This window comes from Cebus imitator, unplaced genomic scaffold, assembly GCF_001604975.1.
Source record: "Cebus imitator isolate Cc_AM_T3 unplaced genomic scaffold, Cebus_imitator-1.0 Scaffold735, whole genome shotgun sequence".
NCBI classification, from domain to species: Eukaryota; Metazoa; Chordata; class Mammalia; order Primates; family Cebidae; genus Cebus; species Cebus imitator.
Window position 1 is genome coordinate 268,619 of NW_016108050.1, and position 19,792 is coordinate 288,410.

Here is a 19,792-nt window from a genome sequence, read left to right on the forward strand (position 1 = left end):
TTAATAAATGTCTACCAAGAGGGGATGAGTTAGGTAAATTAAAACACATCTGTACCAGGGGACCCTATATAGCCATTTACTCATAAGGCATGAGTAAGAAAAAATACATACAGAATGTAGGAACAGTGAAAAACATATACAAAAAGAAAATAAACATCAAGATGAAAACACAGCCATTCTTGGCTGCACATCAGAATAACCTCCAGAGCCTTCAGAGATATACAGACGATTAGTCCCATTCTCCATAGGATTTTGATTTAACAGGTCTAGTAGAGGGTCTTTATAGTTTCATAAAGTACCACAGGTGATTCTGGTACTGAACCAGGCTTAAGAACCATCACTCCAGGAGACCAAGAACCTAAAACTTTCCTTTGTATTAATATGTTGTACTTCAGAATCTATGTGCCAGCTTCAAATAGTCTGCTTACCGCACCTGGAGCTAGCATTTAGACATCTGGAGAAGCATCAAGGCCTTTATCAGCACTTGGAGCTGCCTGGACCTGATGAGTGATTAAGATACCAGCAAGTGTTTTAAAGTGACTGGGCTCACTACCAATAGCACAAAGCAAGACAGTCTAACTTTTAAATTGGTATCATGGCTTTGAAAAAAAGAGCATCTTTAAAAAAAGCTGACTATAAAACAAAAGCATATTAAATAAATATCAACCTTCCATAAATTATTATGAAATATGAGTCTTTTTTTTGGGAAAAGACTATGAGACAAATGAAATGACAGACATAAAACAAAGTCACCCTTGTGGGATAAAAAGAACTATGTCAGGAAGCTGGATGAAGATGGCAAACAGAACACAGTTATTTATCTCCCCTTCTGCCCCAAATCCCACAAAATGATAGAAAGTGAGACAGAAAAGCTACAAAGCATAAAAGAAATGCCTAGAAGTTTTAACTGTGATCTAACAGGAGTCTTGGAAGGAGAGAACAGAAAGAATGACAGAAAAGAAACAATAAAACACGGAAGAGAAACACATTTCCTACAGCTGAAGAAAAGTGTGCCTCTGCAGTTTAAAGGGTTCAGTGAGTGATGATCAGGATAGATGAAAAGAAGCCTACATCTCTCTAAACCAACTTCTGTAAATTTTCAAACCACCAAAAGTGAAGACAAAGTCCTAGAACCTTTCTGAGGGACAAAAACATGTTTCCTGCAAAGAAACCAGAATGAGATTGGTATGATAACTCTCACTGGCAACATTAGAAACTAGAAGACAATGAAACCATGTCTTCAAAAAGACATCTGGACAGCTACCCTAGAAAATGATTCCTTATGTGCATAAGGAGGCAAGTAAAGCATTTTCACAACAGCATTATTTTCAAAAGACACAACCAGAAATAATCCATATGTTAAATTATTCATTAATTCTATTTACTGAGTACCTACAAGACACCAAGCACTGTTGAAGGAACTGGAGTCATAGCAGTAAATAAAATAGAAAAGGTCCCTGTATTCATGGATCTTATACTTTCCATTATGTGGCAATAGTCTAGAATACTCTGCATTTGTTCAGAATAATGAAGGGGACTTACATATACTGACACAGAAAGCTATCCAAGGCATATTTGCAAGTGAAAAATGTGAATTGAAGTATAATTCCATTAATGTTCTTCTTTTTTTTTTTTTTTTTAAAAAAAAGCACATATGAGTATGAATGTAAATATTATATAAAGAAATTTCCTTTCCTGGAGAGGGAAAGGAAAGCAATGTTAGAGATGGCCTTTCTCATTGTTCCCTATATGCTTTGACATTCTTAAATCTTTCACCAAAAAAATGCCTTCATGTATGACTTCTATACTTTTAAAAAGAGAGAAAGTAAAAAGTAAAAAGGAGACAACTATTTTACTTAAATAGAACAATTAACATTTAAATTATTAATAGGGCTTATACTGGCACATACGAGGCATTTGATAAATATTAAATCATATTTATTTGACATTTCTAAGTTTAAAAAAAGAAAAATGGGCTGGGAGTGGTGGTTCACAACTGTAATCCCAACACTTTGGGAGGCCGAGGCAGGCAGATCACCTGATATCGGGAGTTCGATACCAGCCTGACCAACATGGTGAAACGCTATCTCTACTAGAATTACAAAATTAACTGGGCATGGTAGTGGACACCTGTAATCCCAGCTACTCGGGAGGCTGAGGCAGGAGAATCATTTGAACCTGGAAGGCAGAGGTTGCATTGAGCTGAGATTGCACCATTGCACTCCAGCCTAGACAACAAGAGCAAAATTCCATCTAAAAAAAAAAAAAAAAAGAAAAAAGAAAAATGGTGTAATGGGAAACAAGCATCTCCCTGAAAGAATTATGATAATTCATAATACATAAATGTCTATAGTTCTTTATAGTTTACAAAGTATGTTCATATATACTATCTCATTTCATTATATCACATTATCTCATTTTATACTTATACAAACCTGGAGGTTTTCATAATTTATAAAAGGCAGATACAGGATTTCCTTCCTAGGTGCCGTTGTATAAAAGTTTTAACTCTGATTCAAACTTTTTGATACATCTGAAAGGATTCTACAAGATACAAACTCTCAGGCCAAAGAGAAGATAGAAGCTCAGACTGAAACATTAAAACCCCAACAAGCTACCAGTCTCACTTTAAATAGCTCTTTCCTATACCGGCCTAGGTTTTTACCATAATATTTTACATTCTGATTCTCTTATAGTAAAACTGAATTCAAATGACAGAATCATACAACAGTATGAAAGAAAAATCTTGCCCATCTTTCAACATTTGCCAAAAAATATGATAGATTTCAGGACTGAAGCTGCTATAAAACTTGACTTTTTGCCAATTATTAAGAGAAGACTCGCCCAATTAATTGCTAAGTCCTTTCTTAAAAGTGAATTAAGATGGCCATGGGGAAGGAGTATTTCAGAACAAGCCATTTTCAGGCATACAAAGAATTTTATAAATTGCATAATTGTAAGTAATAAATATTCCAATTGAAAATTATTCCTACCTCCTCATTAAAATAAATTTTATAAGGACTGCTTTTAGCCAACTTTTAGCATTTTAACAAAATTTGTAAAATCTTATTTTAAAAAGTCTACAATTCGAAATTTTTACTCGTTCGGAAAACCTTTTCTCATTTGTTTGAATTAGCAACATTTTTCTACATTTTATTTATAACAGCTAATCAATATAGAAGAGGCAGCATCTTTCAGCTTATACCTGCAGAAACTAATAAACTTGTATTTCAACACTAGCAAATATCAAGTGGTCACCCTTAAATTTCATAACCTTTTAAATCTGACCTTTCAAAGTTCTTATCATTCCTCTTAAATTAAGGGTAGAATGACCTTAATCAAAAATTCTGCAGAAAAAAGAAAAAAGAAATAATTTTATGAAATTCTGCAAACATAACTTAGAGCTTTGACTCAGGTGGACAGTGTATGAGATTGTGTGTGTGTGTGTGTGTGTGTGTGTGTGTGTGTGTGTCCTCAGTTTATTTCTTCACAACAGATTAGAGAAAAAATTTTGGTTATGAATCTTCTCTACCTGACGCAGAAATTCCTTTCAAGATAAAAACAATCAAATGTCACATGAATTTTAGTTGACCGCAATCATGGGTTCAAGTGCAAATGACATGAACAACAGGTGTTTGCGAACAGATTTTCCACTTGTTTCAGAAAACCTGAAAAAACAGTTTAACAGGAAAGACTTGTTTAGTCCATCTGATGAAATCTTTGTTTAGCCCTCAATGTTTTGAAGAGGAAGCAATATAACACTAATAATGGCTTTTTGAAATACAAAGAAAGAACATCATAACAGTTGTATGTCGTGAATGTTTTAAAGTTCAGTAACAACTTTAAATCATGTTTCAATTTAAATATTTATTCATTAATCACTATTAGTAAAGCTATAAACATCTACAGCAATGGGAAGACTAAAACCATATTTCTTTTGCGTAGCCAAGGAGGAGTCATTGGAAAAACAGTGTTTAAAGACCTTTTGATAATGCAGATTTTTTAAAATGCAGAAAATGAAATGTTATTAATATTTCTTTTTGGGGTTAAGATTAGTGTCTTACATAGCTTTCTCATCCCTAAAGTGCCTACACAGTTATTCCACTGACATTGTGAAAAATTAGGAGCTGTTTGGTACAAGGGGTATTGATCACAAGTCAATATATATCACCTGAAGCTTACAGATAATTAAATCACACAGAATAAAGAAATGGAAACCGTGTGAACTATGTGCACTACTGCTTACTTGCCAATCTGAAGGATAATACCTTCTATACAGTCGTGACAAACAGTTTAGCTTCACAATTAGAAAAAGTGTAACTACAAAGAGTCAATAAAAATCAGAAATTCATATATTGAAAAGGATGTAGTAATATCCTCTCAAATCAGCCAATAATAAAAAATGGAGATAACTATCATTTACACAGTTTACAAGGCACTTTTACATAAAGTATTTGTTTCCATTCTCATAAAAATCTGATTAGATAGGTAGTATTTCCCCTTGACAGGTCAGAAACAAAAAAGTGAAAGAAACGTAAAGCATAGCCACACCTTCTGACTACTATCTGCGATCTTCCCACCATTCCTCATTGCCTCGTATGTAGATAAAACCTATATATGCTTGAAGAAGGCATGTTTCTTACTGAGACGATGGCTTAAAGTGACATTTTGGGATGGGATTATTGTAGTTAAAATGACAAATGACTAGATAAGGGAATTTTGCTCTTGTTGCCCAGGCTGAGTGCAATGGCGCTATCTCAGCTCACCGCCACCTCCGCCTCCCAGGTTCAAGTGATTTTCCTGCCTCAGCCTGCAGAGTAGCTGGGATTACAGGTCCCAATGCCTATGAAAAATCTGACAACTAGTAAACTAGTTACTGTGAATTATATCAAGATGCACCCACGTGGTCTGAGATGAAAGATCAGTATGGTAGGGGGCGATTTGCACATCATTTACATCATTTTTCTTGAAGTCACCATCTCTTCTTATTAAAACATTATAGCAAGGAGGAAAAATATAAACATAGTCCCTGAATGGATCCATTCTATAAAAGACCCAATACAATATTCCCACACCATCCAAAACTTTGGCATTCTTGAGCTAAGACAAAGCCACCTGTATTATGTAGGGAAATCATGACTATAGAGTTTGATTCAAAATATCTATGTAAGTTTACTCATTTAAAAAATATTTACTGGACACTTACCATGTGCTCATTATTTAGACCTATTTGGGGTACTGTGGGACACTCTGAGGTAAGATAGGTATTTAAAGTCTAGAATAAGGGCCAGCAAACTTATTCTGTAAAGTGGCAGATAGTACATAAAATAAAAGCACTAAAACAGGCTATGTGGCCAGGCAGCAAATACTCAGCTCTGCCATTGTAGCATGCCAGCAGCCACAGACAATTAATGGGTGTAGTTACACCATTTATTGTGTACAGGAAAGCCCTTTATTTATAAAAACTGGTAGTTAACTGGACTCCTGGCCTAGAACCAGTGATAGGATACACCCAAATATCTACAACTCACTCAACCAAATTGTTAGGCTTTTATTTCTTGCCTGAACTATTATAAAAGTTCCCCCTCTCGTCCTGTGTTCACCAACTCCACTCCTCTAAATACTCCACTCGACACAGCTGCCAGAGTGATCTTATGTTTTAACACTATGTCACTGCTATTCTTAAAACTCAATGGCTTAGCACTACTCACAGAAAAGAGTCCATACTTCTTAGCAGAGTATAAAAGGCTCTTTGTGCTCCATTCCTGCTTTAGTCTCCTGACTTATCCCCCACAATCTCTCTCTCTACCACCCCTCCCCTAATGTCCATGCTGAAGCAATACTAAATTACCCCCACACACCATGCTATTCTGTGTCTCTGCTCCTTTGCATATGTTGTCCTCTACCTAAAAGCCTCTACCCTACCAACAGACATGCATATCCACCCAGAAAATTCCAAATTCCTCTGTGAAGGTTTCTCTCACCCAACAAGTTGACCACATCTGACATTCATTCACTTCCTTGCCTTGCGTGTACTTTCTATTACTGCACGTGGATGGTTAGACTGTGGGCTGCTTGACAGTCGGCTCTTTACTTCTTTGCAGTTGGAGTATCAACTCCTAGCACAGGGTCTAGCATGCAGTAGATGCCAAATAAATCTACTGTGAGCCAAATCAACTGACAGTACCATAAATGATACATTACTATTTCAAGAAGGAAAAAAGTGTATCATTCTCGAAAAGGAAAATGAGGACAGTGGCAGCCTATGAGCCAGGTAGTGAAAAGATAGGTAGATGTAGAGGACAAAGATTCTCAGTGATGCAAAAAAAAAAACAAAAACAAAAACAAAAAAAACCCAAAAAACCCAAAACAACAAGCAAAAACAAACAAACAACAAACAAAACCAAAGCAGAGAGCTTGAAAATAATGTCTGATGACTGGTAAGTATTTATGTTTGGCTGAAGTACATGGAGAACAATCAGGAGTACATTTGGAAAGGCCAGGTAGGGTCAGATCTAGAGGACCCAAAAGAAGCCTGTGCTTTGTTTTGTAAATGATGGACAATCATTGAAAGTGTCTGAAGGATTGAATGATATGAAACAGGAAGGTTAATCAAAGAGAAGGTGGGTAGTAGCAGTGAGAACTAAAAGACACTACCAAGACAGAACTGAAAAAATTTAGCAAGTGACTTGATGTAAGGCACAGTAGTGTCAGGAATCAAAGATAATCCTGAAGTTTTAAGCCTGGAAAATTGGGATAAACAGAGAAATGGGAGCAGAAAGGAAAGCAGAAAAAAGACACTAAATTTGATTTTGGAATATTAAATCTGAGACCTGATAAAACATCTAGGTGAGGGTATTTAGTACAAATCTGAAAGTGGGAGACAGACATGTTCAGTAAATCTATCTACAGGTGATAACTAAAACCTGAAGGAGAGAAGAGATGGAAGATGAAGAGCACTTTATTTATCAAAATAAAAGTATCCTAGTATGTATTTCTACCATGGTAACTACAATATTATTGTACTAATTTGAAAATATGTCCATCTTCCTGACTCTGAGCTCCCTGAGGGAAGAGTTCACAATTTATTATCTTTATGTCTCCAGCCCAACACCCTGAAAACATCAAGTATTCAGTATGGCTGCTGAATGAAGCAGCCCCCATAATTCTAGTACACAGAAACTCCCAACTTCTTCTGACATGTTACAGCTTAATATGGCACAAAGATTTAAAAACACTTCTTCAAAATTTTCACTTCACGTGTCTGTGTCAGATGGTGACAACCTAAGGTAGGTGAGTCTGTGGTTGCTATAGGGCGGATGCAAACATTGTCTTCCTTCCTGCTACTCCAAAGACTTAGCAGTTGACAATTAATTCTTATTCCTCTTACCATCTCTTCTCCACCAAAAGTCAGCACTGCCCTACCCCTTGATATGCTTGAAAAGAAAGAGAAAGAATACTGGCATAATATTTATCATCTGTTTAGCTGATTTTCCTGACCTTTATGTGTCTATTCATAGCGGTGGACTGGGCTGCTCGCACCAGACCCTCCAGTTCAGCTCCACTGAAATTCTTGGTCTCCATGGCCAATTCTTTAATGTCGACGTCAGCAGAGAGTAACTGATGCCCTCTCATTCTTGCTGTGTGGATGTGAAGAATCTGTAGTCGGCCTTTCTCATCTGGCAAGCCTGATGAAATTAAAAATAAAATAGGCATTTTCCTAGTCTCAAAAGCACCATCAGAGATTATTATTATTATTATTATTATTATTACTATTTTGAGACAGTCTTGCTCTGTCTCCCAGGCTAGAGCACAGTGGCACAATCTTGGCTCACCACAACCTCTGCCTCCCAGGTTCAAGCAATTCTCCTGCCTCAGCCTTCCCAGTAGCTGGCATTACAGGTGTGCACCACCACACTCGGCTAATTTTTTTTGTATTTTTAGTAGAGATGGGGTTTCACCATGTTGGCCAGGCTGGTCTTGAACTCCTGACCTCAAGTGATCCGCCTGCCTCAGCCTTCCAAAGTGCTGATATTATAGGTGTGAGCCACTGCACCCAGCCCAGAGGAGATTATTATAATCCTAATGTTTTTCTTGTAGGTACTCAAGCATGTAAACATCTACTTCTCATGATATAAACCTTTTCTAAAAAAAAACTAAGTCATATGACATTGTTCCTGTTAATGAACTTTACATGCCTCCACTCCCCTACCACACACCCAATCAGTGACAGATCTCCTTACCTATTTCCATTTTAACTTCCAGTCTTCCAGGTCTAAGAAGAGCCTCATCTATCAGATCTGGTCTGTTGGTCATTCCTGAACACAGATGTTAAAACAAAACAACAAATGATCAGAGTTCAAAAATAAAATCAAATGTCCTTTTAGTGTATGTAAGAATAGTAATTTCCCTAACAAGCTAAGGAAACTTCGCTTTGTATTTCACTATGTATGAGCCAAAGGAATATAAATGTAATGAAGACTTCTGATATTTAAAAAGAAAATTTAAGGTTCAAAGGGTAAATAATCTGTCAAAGTGATAGAGAGGCAAAGTGACACGATCTCTCTGACTCCAAAGTTCCTTCTCTTTTTTATAGGCCAGTGGTTTTCAGACTTCATAAAACAGCAGGTTGTCCCCCCACCCCCACACACACAGAAGTCATCTTCAGAAGCAGTTCAATACATAAAACAGCTAAAAGAGGAAGTTATAATGGTGATGTAGGATCTGAAACAAACTCCCTGGCCCTCACTGACCCTGAAAGCACCTCTGAGGACCCTTGAAGGTCTGCAAGATCCAGTTTGAAAACCACTGCATTCCATTGTTTCATGTGTATTTTTCATCTGTGGGTGAGCTATAAGCCTATACACATCTTAATTCAGAACCTAGGGCTAATGTTTTTGAAAGAATACTACTTTTTTAAAAAGCAGACATACCAATGACTAGGATGTTGTTCAGCTGCTCCACGCCATCGATTTTGGACAGCAACTGGTTGACGACAGTGTCATGAACTCCCGTGCTGCCAGCCATGCTCCCTCTCTGCTTGCAGATGGCATCAATTTCATCAAAGATAATGATGTGCAAACCACTGTTAGCACCAAGCTATTAAGGGAAGAAATTAAAGATCATAATTTGAATGTCTTATTAAATGAACTAATCAGAAAAGCAAAACAAAGCTTTCAACAGATTGACTTCGCTTCATTTTGACTAATGTCGAAAATGCAATCTTGGTGGTTGTCCTCTCAAAGGTGTTGGAACTGCATTCTCAGAATTCTGTGAACTGAAAACTCATTCTAGAACCTCATATTTAATATCTATAAAACAAAAATACACATTATATACTGATACATAGTGTGTGTGTATAGAGAGAAAGTAAATAGTCCATCAAATAATTTATATACATTTCTTATCTCACTATTTGAAAGAACTCTTACATTTGTCAGATACTTTTATTCAGTCAGTCAGTGGCAACACCCTCCCATTTCCCAGAGTTTTGGTGAGAAGATCATTCCAGAAGCAGTAGCTTTAATGTTTGTTTTGTTATATTATGTAACTAAAGGTTAACTCCACCTACAGGCTGCCTGGGAATTGGACAAATGAGAGAAGAAACTCAATATCACTCACATGTACTTATATCACATGAAAACACATTACTTCTTCCTAGCAGTAAAGTGAGAACAGAGGCAGTTCGTAAAAAGAACATGGTTAAGGGGGTGCTGTTTTTTCTGCATAATGATTTCTGTCTTAATTTACTGGACGTAGAATCACCATTAAAAGAAATTAGTTTGTACCTTTTGAAATTTTAACAGGTATGAATATTTCTGAATGCTACAAATTCATTAGATTAATTTAACATGTACCTCTTAAAATTTATATTTAAGTAATTTAGTCTTCTATCAGAGAATAAAGTGAACTCTAGAAATTTTCTTTTTATTTTATAAACAAAAAACATGGTTTGGCGCGGTGGCTCACGCCGGTAATTCCAGTATTTTGGGAGGGAGAGGTGGATGGATCACCTGAGGTCGAGACCAGCCTGGCAAACATGGTAAAACCCTGTCTGTACTAAAAGTACAAAAATTAGTTGGGAATGGTGGCAGGTGCCTGTAATCCCAGCTACTTGGGAGGCTGAGGCAGGAGAATCGCCTAAACCTGGGAGGCGGAGGTTGCAGTGAGCTGAGATTGCACCACTGCACTCCAGCCTGAGCAACAGAGTGACACTCTGTTTCAAAAACAAACAAACAAAAACATATTAGGAATTAACAAAACTGGTGAAAAATGAACATAACCTAAATATGACAACATATGGATAATAAAAATTAAATGAGCATAATGAGACTGAGGATTAAGTATGGTTAGTATCCATGAAATCTCTGATAAGAATATAATCTTTTTTTTTTTTTTTTTGAGATGAAGTCTCGCTCTGCTGCCCAGGGTGGAGTGCAATGGCACAATCTCGGCTCACTGCAACCACCATCTTCTGGGTTCAAGCGATTCTTTTCTGAGTAGCTGGGATTACAGGCATATGCCACCAAACTTGCCTAATTTTTGTATTTTTAGTACAGACGGGGTTTTGCCATGTTGGCCAGGCTGGTCTCAAACTCCTGAACTCAGGTGATCCACCCAGCTCGGCCTCCCAAAGTGCTGGGATTACAGGCATGAGCCACCATGCCTGGTCTAATCTTTGTTTTAATAAGAGAATTTTTAAAAAAAATTTTATAAGAGTAGTTGTGTTAACAGAGCAAAAGTTGTAAAACAAATAGAAATAAAGTTTAAAAATAAAGTTGGGCAGAGTGGTATGTGCCTATAGTCCCAGCTACTCTGGAGGCTGAGGCTGGAGGATTGCTTGAGCCCAGGAGTTTAAGTCCAGCCTGGGCAACATGGTGAGATCCAATTACCAATAAATAAATAAAAATATACAACATTTGCCATGGCTTGTGCCTGTAATCCCAGCTACTTGGAAGGCTGAGGTGGGAATATCATTTGAGGCCAGGAGTTCAAGACCAACCTGGGGCACATAACAACATCCCATCAATAACGACCAAAACAACAACAAACGAATGACATTACATCACCTAAAAGTAAGTGCTGTTAACGGTCCATGGATTTCTATATTTTAACTGAATATTGAAAACTTACTACACCTTGTATTCTCTTGAATGTTATTCTTTGAAAACAATTTTCAATGGTTATTTTTGTTTCCAATTGCAAAATCTATAATTATAGAAAATATGGGAAAACAGCAAAAAATAAAGAAATCACAATAATCTAAAACTCAGCCCAAATGGAGCTGTCTAATACCCTGCATCCTGTTTTCAGTCTGGGTATTATCTAAACCCTTTCCCATGCCTATATGATTTCTTAGTAGCGCTATAATATTCAATCATATGAATGGTTTCACAGTTTAACTCTCCTACTCCATATTACTTCCTTACTGTTAGATATTTAATTATTTCTAAGTTTTCAGTATTATATATGTTGCTCCAATAAACTTTTCTTTTTTCATTCTTTGTAGAGACAGGACCTCACTCTGTTGCCCAGGCTGGAGTACAGTGGTGCGATCAAGGTTCACTGCAGCCTCAAACTCCTGGGCTCAAGAAATCCCCCACCTCAGCCTCCTGAGGGGCTGGGACTACAGATGCATGCCACCACGCCTGGTAAATATTTTATTTTTTTGGTAGAGACGGGATTTTGTCATGTTGTCCAGGCTGGTCTTGAACTCTGGGACTCAAGTGATCATCCTGCCTCAACCTCCCAAAGTGCTACGATTACAAATGTGAGCCACCGTACCTGGCTTACAATGAACATTTTTATACTTAAATTCCTGACAATATAGATGATTACTTGCTAAAGGCAAATTGTTAGGTTAAAAGGTGTGCTAAGTATTTTAAGGTCCTTGAAATAGGAAACACTTAAAAAGTGGAAACACTTTTCCAGAAGGTTTTTATCAATCTATAATCCCAGCACAATACATGACCTATCTTGGTATAGTCTCACAAGTAATGAATATTAGAAACACTTTAAAAGTAGTTCTCAATTTGATAGGTGAACAATGGTATCTTTCTGTTGTTTTTAAATCACATTTATGTAATTACTGAAGAGGCTGGTGCTGTTAAAATATCATGTTTTTAACCATTGGTAATTTTGTTCTTATTATTTGATATGTCTTCTGTACCCTTTTCTGTTGAAATTCAGGAGCTTTTCCTATTGATTTATTAAAAATGATTTATACATTAGGGGATTATACTTGTAAATACTTTATCCTAGTTTGACATTTGTCATACACACACACACACACACACACACACACACACACACACAAACACATATTTTTTTTTTTTGGATGGAGTCTCACTCTTGCCCAGGCTGGAGTGCAGTGGCGAGATTTGGCTCATTGCAACCTTCGCCTCCCAGGTTCAAGCGATTCTCATACCTCAGCCTCCCACGTCTGGGATTATAGATATGCACCACCATGTCTGGCTAATTTTGTATTTTTAGTAGAGATGGGGTTTCACCATGTTGGCCAGGATGGTCTCGAACTCCCAATATCAGGTCATCTGCCCACTTCAGCCTCCCAAAGTGCTGGGATTATAGGTATGAGCTGCCATGCCCAGCCTATTTATGGTATATATTTGATAAGTGAAAGGGATTTTTTTGTTTCTACTAAACACCCAGCATCAATTTTTATTTTCATAATATTTTCATTACTTTTATCCTTAAAACTGTTCCCCATTATAGACGCCAATGGTCACCCATTTTCTTCTCTTAAATTTTTCCTTTACATATAATTATTTATCTGGTGTTTTATTTTTGTGTATGGTACAAGTGAAGTGAGAAGCCAATTAATTCTTCTTCAAATAACTGACCTGGCTTTGTTGACTAAATAATCCCTCCTTTTGGCCAGGCGTGGTGGCTCATGCCTGTAACCCCAGAGCTTTGGGAGGCCAACGTGGGTGGATCACAAAGTTTGGAGTTCAAGACCAGCCTGGCCAATATAGTGATAGTGAAACCTTATCTCTACTAAAAATACAAAAAAATTAGCTGGGTGTGGTGGCAGGCGCCTGTAATCCCAACTACTCGGGAGGCTGAGGCAGCAGAATCACTTGAACCTGGGCGGAGGTTGCTGTGAGCCGAGATCCCGCCACTGCACTCCAGCCTGGGTTACAGCGAGATACTTTGTCCAAAAAAAAAAAAAAAAAATCCCTTCTTTCTTTGTTGACTGAGCTGCCATCTCTACCAGGCTTTGAACTCTGATGTATGCTAGGTTATTACCAGTCTGTCTACTCTGTTCACTGAATTCATAGATGTTTTTATCTCTGCAACTTTACAGTAATACATTGAAGAAGCTCTTCTCCTCTATACCTTCTTCTTTTTCAAAACTATCTTGGCTATTTCCAACCATGTCTACTTCCAAACGAACATCAGAATCATTTTATCAGAGGGGGAAAAACCTCCACCAATTAAAAATAAACAAGAAAGAAACAGACAAAACCCAAGCTCTGATTAAAATTAGGTTAAATATCTAAGTTTAGGAAATTCTAACATCTTTATAGCATATTGGGTTTTTCAGAAGAACAATGTCTCTCAAATTATGCAACACTTTTATGTATCTCAGTAAAGCTTTAAAATTTTCCTTTTTCTTTTTAGAGATAAGGTCTCACTATGTTGCCCAGGCTGGTCCTGAACTACTGGGCTTAAGTGATCCTCCCAACTTGGCCTCCCAAAGTGCTAGGATTACAGGTGTGAGCCACTGCTCCCAGCTTCCCAATAAAGTTTTATAGCTTTTGTTGTATAAATTCCTTCATAAAGATTCCTAGCTGTTTTTGTATTGCAGTTGTGATGGGATTTTTCTATTACATTTCAGAAACAATATGGAAGTATGAAGGAAATATATTTTTCTATATTTATTTTTATCTAGCCACTTTACTCTCTTATTTATAATATCTAAGTTTTTAAAACAAATCTGATTCTTTTGAATTTCCTAGGTAAATAATCATATCACCTGCAAATACAACTTGTATCCTCCTTACTACCAGTTATCCCTGCTTTTGGGTATGAGAAGCTGTATGAAAACAAGACATATAAAAGGGGAAAAGAGAGTCTAATAGCTAAGAACTCAGAAGCATGGGGGTCACCTGAACAGAGGGGGCAGTCAAGGTCCTATTGAGGGGGTAATAAAATTTACCTAATGTGAGAAACAGAAGTTAGAGTCCCATTATGACAAACCGAAATCTAGAATGAGGTCATTCTACTGAAACAGAGGACATCAGTAAATGACCTGCAAAAGCAGAATGCTCTTTATATAAAATGATTTTATTTTTGGCTTTAGGATGAAAAGAAGTATGCAGTTGGAAGGTCAGTGAAAGGAAACAATGGTACATAAATGAAGCAAGCAGAATCTAAACAGAATGAGAATTTTGGTGATGATCAAATAGCAAATGCTAGATTTGATTACTATCTGCATGTGGGGCAGGAGAGTGACAGTGAAGATAAGAAATTATCTTGCAGTATGATAAGGAAGCTGCAGAAGGGAAAAGGTACAAGGGAAATTTTTTTGTTTGTTTGTTTCTAGCACGATAAGATTAAAGTATTAACAAGACATCTAATTGGAAAGGCCTCCAGAGAACAAGATATACACAACTGAATAAAAGAGGACAGCAAGATTTATCTGAATGTCTTCTGCAAATAGTAAAGAATAGTTGAGTAGCAAACTAGATTCCATAAGAAGATGGATCATATAACGAAGCTGGAGGAATATAAAAGCAGGATCGATTCTGGGCTACAATAACAGGAGATACCTATAGTAATCTGAAAAAAAGGGGGAATAAAAAAATGACAAAGATAAAAGATGAAATGTTACATCAGATGTAGGAAAAAGGAGTTTCAAAAATGACCTGAAGGAAATTCAACTGGCTCAAAACCAAACCTTGAATATATAAAGTATTTTTAAATCAAAAAATAGATAAAATGCTGTATGACCTAAAAATTCCACTACTTAGTTTATGCTCATAATTGCCCAAACTAGAAAACAATCAAATGGCTTTCAATGGGTCAACAAATAAACTAATGATAGTACACCTACACAATGGAATACCATTCAACAACAACAAGGATGTGTGACACATGCGACAATTTGCATGAATCTCAAAGGCATTATGCTGAAGACGGCCAGTCCCAAAAGGTTATATACTATATGACCCCATTTATATGACATTCTTGAAAAGCTAAAACTACGGGGATGGAGACACATAGGTAGTTACCAGGGTTACTAGAAAAGGAGAGTGACCATTAAGGGACAGCATGAAGGAATTTTTGGGGGTGATGCAAATGTTCTGTATCCTGAGTTTTACAATGGTTCCATGAATCTATATCTCATAAAACTACACACAAAAAGAGAAAAGTTCATTTTACTGCATAACAATAAACCAGAAAAAATAACTTATAATAAATTATATTATTTAATGCAATTGTATATAGGATGACAGATGTCCATCAAAGTTGCTAAAGTTTCACTAGGTTTTATTTTTGTTCCTAAACAAAATAAACTTACTTTATTAAATTAACATTACTTACAAATTGTTCTTCTTTCATATCTTAAAACCTAATTTCAAATCTGAGGAAAAAACTTCATTTTTCTGTATCACTGCATTTACTGAATAGATATCCAATGATAAATGATAGCTTTCTTCCTAAAAAAATTCAGTACCAAAAACTGTTCATCTTTCCATCTGGAGAAAAAACTGGGAATGAGGAATTGGAACCACAATCTTAACTTTGCCAAAGTACTTCCATATAACAGAATATTAATTCCTGCCATCTTCAGTGTAAAACAAAGATACTCCTGTTTGTAACTGAAAAACTGAGATTTTACATTAATTTTAAAAGATTTTTTTCTTCAAGGTGAAACAGCATGAAACAAAAAGCTGCTATAATGTATGAGTTTTACCATCAATGTGCCTTATGTTGCTGACAGAATCATGATTTCCTTCTCAGCCCACGCTCAAAAATCACACATGTGGACAGGGACAAAGACAATACGAACACTGTTTGATTAAATGATCACGGGGCAATCTGTCCTAAACATAATTCGGTACAATTCCGACCTTTTCAGAACCTTACTAATCTTGTTACCTGTCATCAGGTCCCTTCCCCCAATCTAGTCAGTACAATAACATCAATTTTTACATTGTGTGTTACTTAAATAAAGGCAAGTTCTTATTGCAACAAATTAAGAATTGGGTAAAGAAGATGTCAAGATTAATGTTCACAGACTAATATAGCTGATTTATCAATAAGCCCTTTACCAAAAAATTAAAATTTCCACAGTCGCAATCCTCTTCAATTCATTGGCTTCTAGCTCTGTTTTTAACATCTGCAGTCTTTCTCCATAGAAACAGAGCTGATGCTGTTGAGCCCTGGCAACAGCTTTCGAAAGCGACTGTTCTATATTTAACTAGTTTGACCTATATGCAAGTGTTCATCTCCGTCAGCGTGGACTGTCCAAATTTACAGAGGCAATGCTTTTCTTTATTATGTAACACACATATATCCTTCATGGGGTCATTAGCTGAATACATCAAGCCATTTCTGGATGTGAGAAAGGTATAACTGAAAAGGCTGGCTATAATTAATATCAATTTAGAAATTCTTTGCCAACTCAATTTTATCACCGGTAGTTTAATATTTAAACTGCTTGCCAGTTTAAAAACAGCACCAAAGTTGCCTATGTAGCCATGTGGTAACTATCACAACTGAGATTTTATAAAATGCTTCTTCATATGGCATTTTAACTCATTTCTGCCTAGTGTTTAATCCTCGGTCTCTCATTAGGATCTGTTAGACCCAATCTCAGTTTCTGAGTTTCTGTTTTGAGCAGTATTATTTATAAAAATTGATATCTTATTACTTTTTTCCTTTTTATAAGTCTTCCAAAGAGCAAAAAAGTAAAAAAAATAAAAAATAAAAAAAAAATAGCATAAAACTCACTGTATCTTACAATTACCATTTAGATCTACTAGCTCTTTTTATAAATCTAAGAAACATTATGCTATTTCATTATACTAGAAATTACATCATTACTCATCAATTATTCTCAACTATGCTTAAAAACGATTAAAATAAGGAAACAGAAGAATGAAGTCTTTGCCCATGTCTATGTCCTGAATGGTATTGTCTAGGTTTTCTTCTAGGGTTTTTATGGTTTTAGGTCTTATGTTTAAGTCTTTAACCCATCTTGAGTTAATGTTTGTATAAGGTGTAAGGAAGGGGTCCAGTTTCAGTTTTCTGCATAGCCAACTTTCCCAACAACATTTATTAAATAGGGAATCCTTTCCCCATTGCTTGTTTTTGTCAGGTTTGTCAAAGATCAGATGGCTGTAGATGTGTGGCGTTATTTCTGAGGCCTCTGTTCCATTGGTCTATATATCTGTTTTGGTACCAGTACCATGCTGCTTTGACAGTGTGGCAATTCCACAAGGATCTAGAACCAGAAATACCATTTGACTCAGCAATGCCATTACTGGCTATATATCCAAAAGATTATAAATCATTCTACTATAAAGATGGATGCACACATATATTACTGCCGCACTGTTCACAACAGCAAAGGCTTGTAACCAACCCAAATGCCCATCAATGATAGACTGGATAAAGAAAATGTGGCACATATACACCACAGAATACTATGCAGCCATAAAAAAGGATGAGTTCATGCCCTTTGCGGGGACATAGATGAAGCTGGAAACCATCATTCTCAGCAAACTAACACAGGAACAGAAAACCAAACACTGAACGTTCTCCCTCATAAATGGGTATTGAACAATGAGAACAAATGGTCATGAGAGGGGAACATCACACACTGGGGCCTGTTGGAGGGTAGGGGGCTAAGGGAGGGATAGCATTAGGAGAAATACCTAATGTACATGACGAGTTGATAGGTGCAGCAAACCACCATGGCACGTGTATACCTAGATAACAAACCTGCACATTCTGCACATGTATCCCAGAACTTAAAGTATAATTTTAAAAAATGATGAAATTACTTAGAAGAATGATATAACAGTGAAACAAATATCACTATGACATTATTCTTCAGTTTTCTTACTGTGTTGTGCAAGGTACTGTGTTATCTTTCAAGAAGGCATAAAAGAAGTCTGGAGATAACACCTCTGTGGCCTGATTCTAGGTTTTATTAAATACAATTAAGAATTAACATTTTTAAGTTCTCAGGCCAGAGCGATGAAGATCTGAAGGAACTATTTTACAACTATTAGATGAGCCAGAAGTTGAATGTTAAGAATGAGATAGCAGCACTCAAGACTCTAATAAAGATGCTGAAATGGATGATTATATCTCAGTCTATGTGTCTTCAGATGATGATGCCCTACATACATTTTCTCAAACTCAAGAATCAATGAATAAATAACATACTTTTAATCTAAGAACAAAGAAAAATACAGCATTTTCATTCAGTTACTTATTCAATAGAAAGTCTTCACTGTGCGATATTTTGGGACAAGAAACAAGGCCATTCCATTTTGCTAAAAGGACACATGACAGTATTCTTTCATCTTTTATTTCATTTGTGCACCAAATTTTCTTGATCTAGTTTAAAAGTAGACAGATGCTGAAGGCAGGTATTACAGAGAGACAGTCAGGAGAAATAGATGAAGTAGACATTAAAAAATTGGATTGACCATAAAAAACTGAATTGATCATTCTGGAAGTTATCTATGAATCTGAAAATAAAAATGTTTTGCAATTGTGGAACATATGATAGTCATCCTCTCTTCAAGAAAATTATGAGCCAAAGATCTCAAAAAAATTCTTAAAGTATGATGTTTTGATAATGTTAAGTACAAGAAGAACTAGAAGTAATAATAATTTTGAAGCCATCAGAGATGTATTTGAAACTTAGAACCAGTATTTGTAAGTTCATGCAGGGCAGCTGATGAACAGTTAGTTGCATTCAGAGGCTCCTGCCCATTTGGGGTATACAGGTTGAGTATCCCTAATCCAAAAATTCAAAATCCAAAATGTTCCAAAATCTGAAAGGTGTACCACATAGTTTATTCAGCATCCCCAGGAGGTTACTGTATGGTAATCTTTTAATCAAAACATAACATCAGCTGGGCATGGTAGCTTACACCTGTCATCTCAGCACTTTGGAAGGCTGAGGCAGGAGGATCGCTTGAGCCCAGGAGTTTGAGACTAGCCTGGGTAACATAGGGAGACCCTGTCTCTACAAAAAATTTTTTTTAATTAGCCATGTGTGGTGGCACATACCTGTAGTCCCAGCTACTTGGGAGGCTGAAGTAGGAGGATAGCTTGGGCCCAGGAATTGAGGCTGCAGTGAGCCACGATGGTGCCACTGCACTTCAGCTGGGCAATGGAGTGAGACCCTGTCTCAAAAAACAAACCAAAACAAAACAAAAACCCCCACAACATCATAGATGGTGACTGAAACTGCTGCTGTTTGGTGTTGCTGTTGTTTAACGGCTGATCCAGGTATTCTGGTAATGCCACTGTGCTGCTTAGTTACCCTAAACTATTTTTCCCTGTATTAATGGTGTGTCATATTTTTTACTGTTAAGTACTTGTGTCTCAATATGTGTAAGAAAACAATTGCTTATCAGGTATATAAATTTACAGTCAGAAACAATGGTGATGCTAACCAACCACAGACTATTCACATCTAGTGGCTGAGACAGTGACACCTCAGCTTTCTGATGGTTCAATGTACACAGACTTTGTTTTAGCAACAAAATTTAAAATACTGTACAGAATTACCTTCAGGTTT

At 36.5% G+C, this 19,792-nt stretch overlaps 1 protein-coding gene across 1 annotated transcript in view; it reads right to left on the reverse strand.

The window, feature by feature from the left end:
• NSF (N-ethylmaleimide sensitive factor, vesicle fusing ATPase) overlaps positions 1-19,792 on the reverse strand; it is a 161,809-nt gene that overhangs the window by 53,038 nt on the left and 88,979 nt on the right. Inside the window, 3 exon segments of the mRNA XM_017519298.1 lie at positions 7,501-7,688; positions 8,244-8,318; positions 8,934-9,099. Coding sequence (XP_017374787.1) covers positions 7,501-7,688; positions 8,244-8,318; positions 8,934-9,099 — 429 coding nt within the window.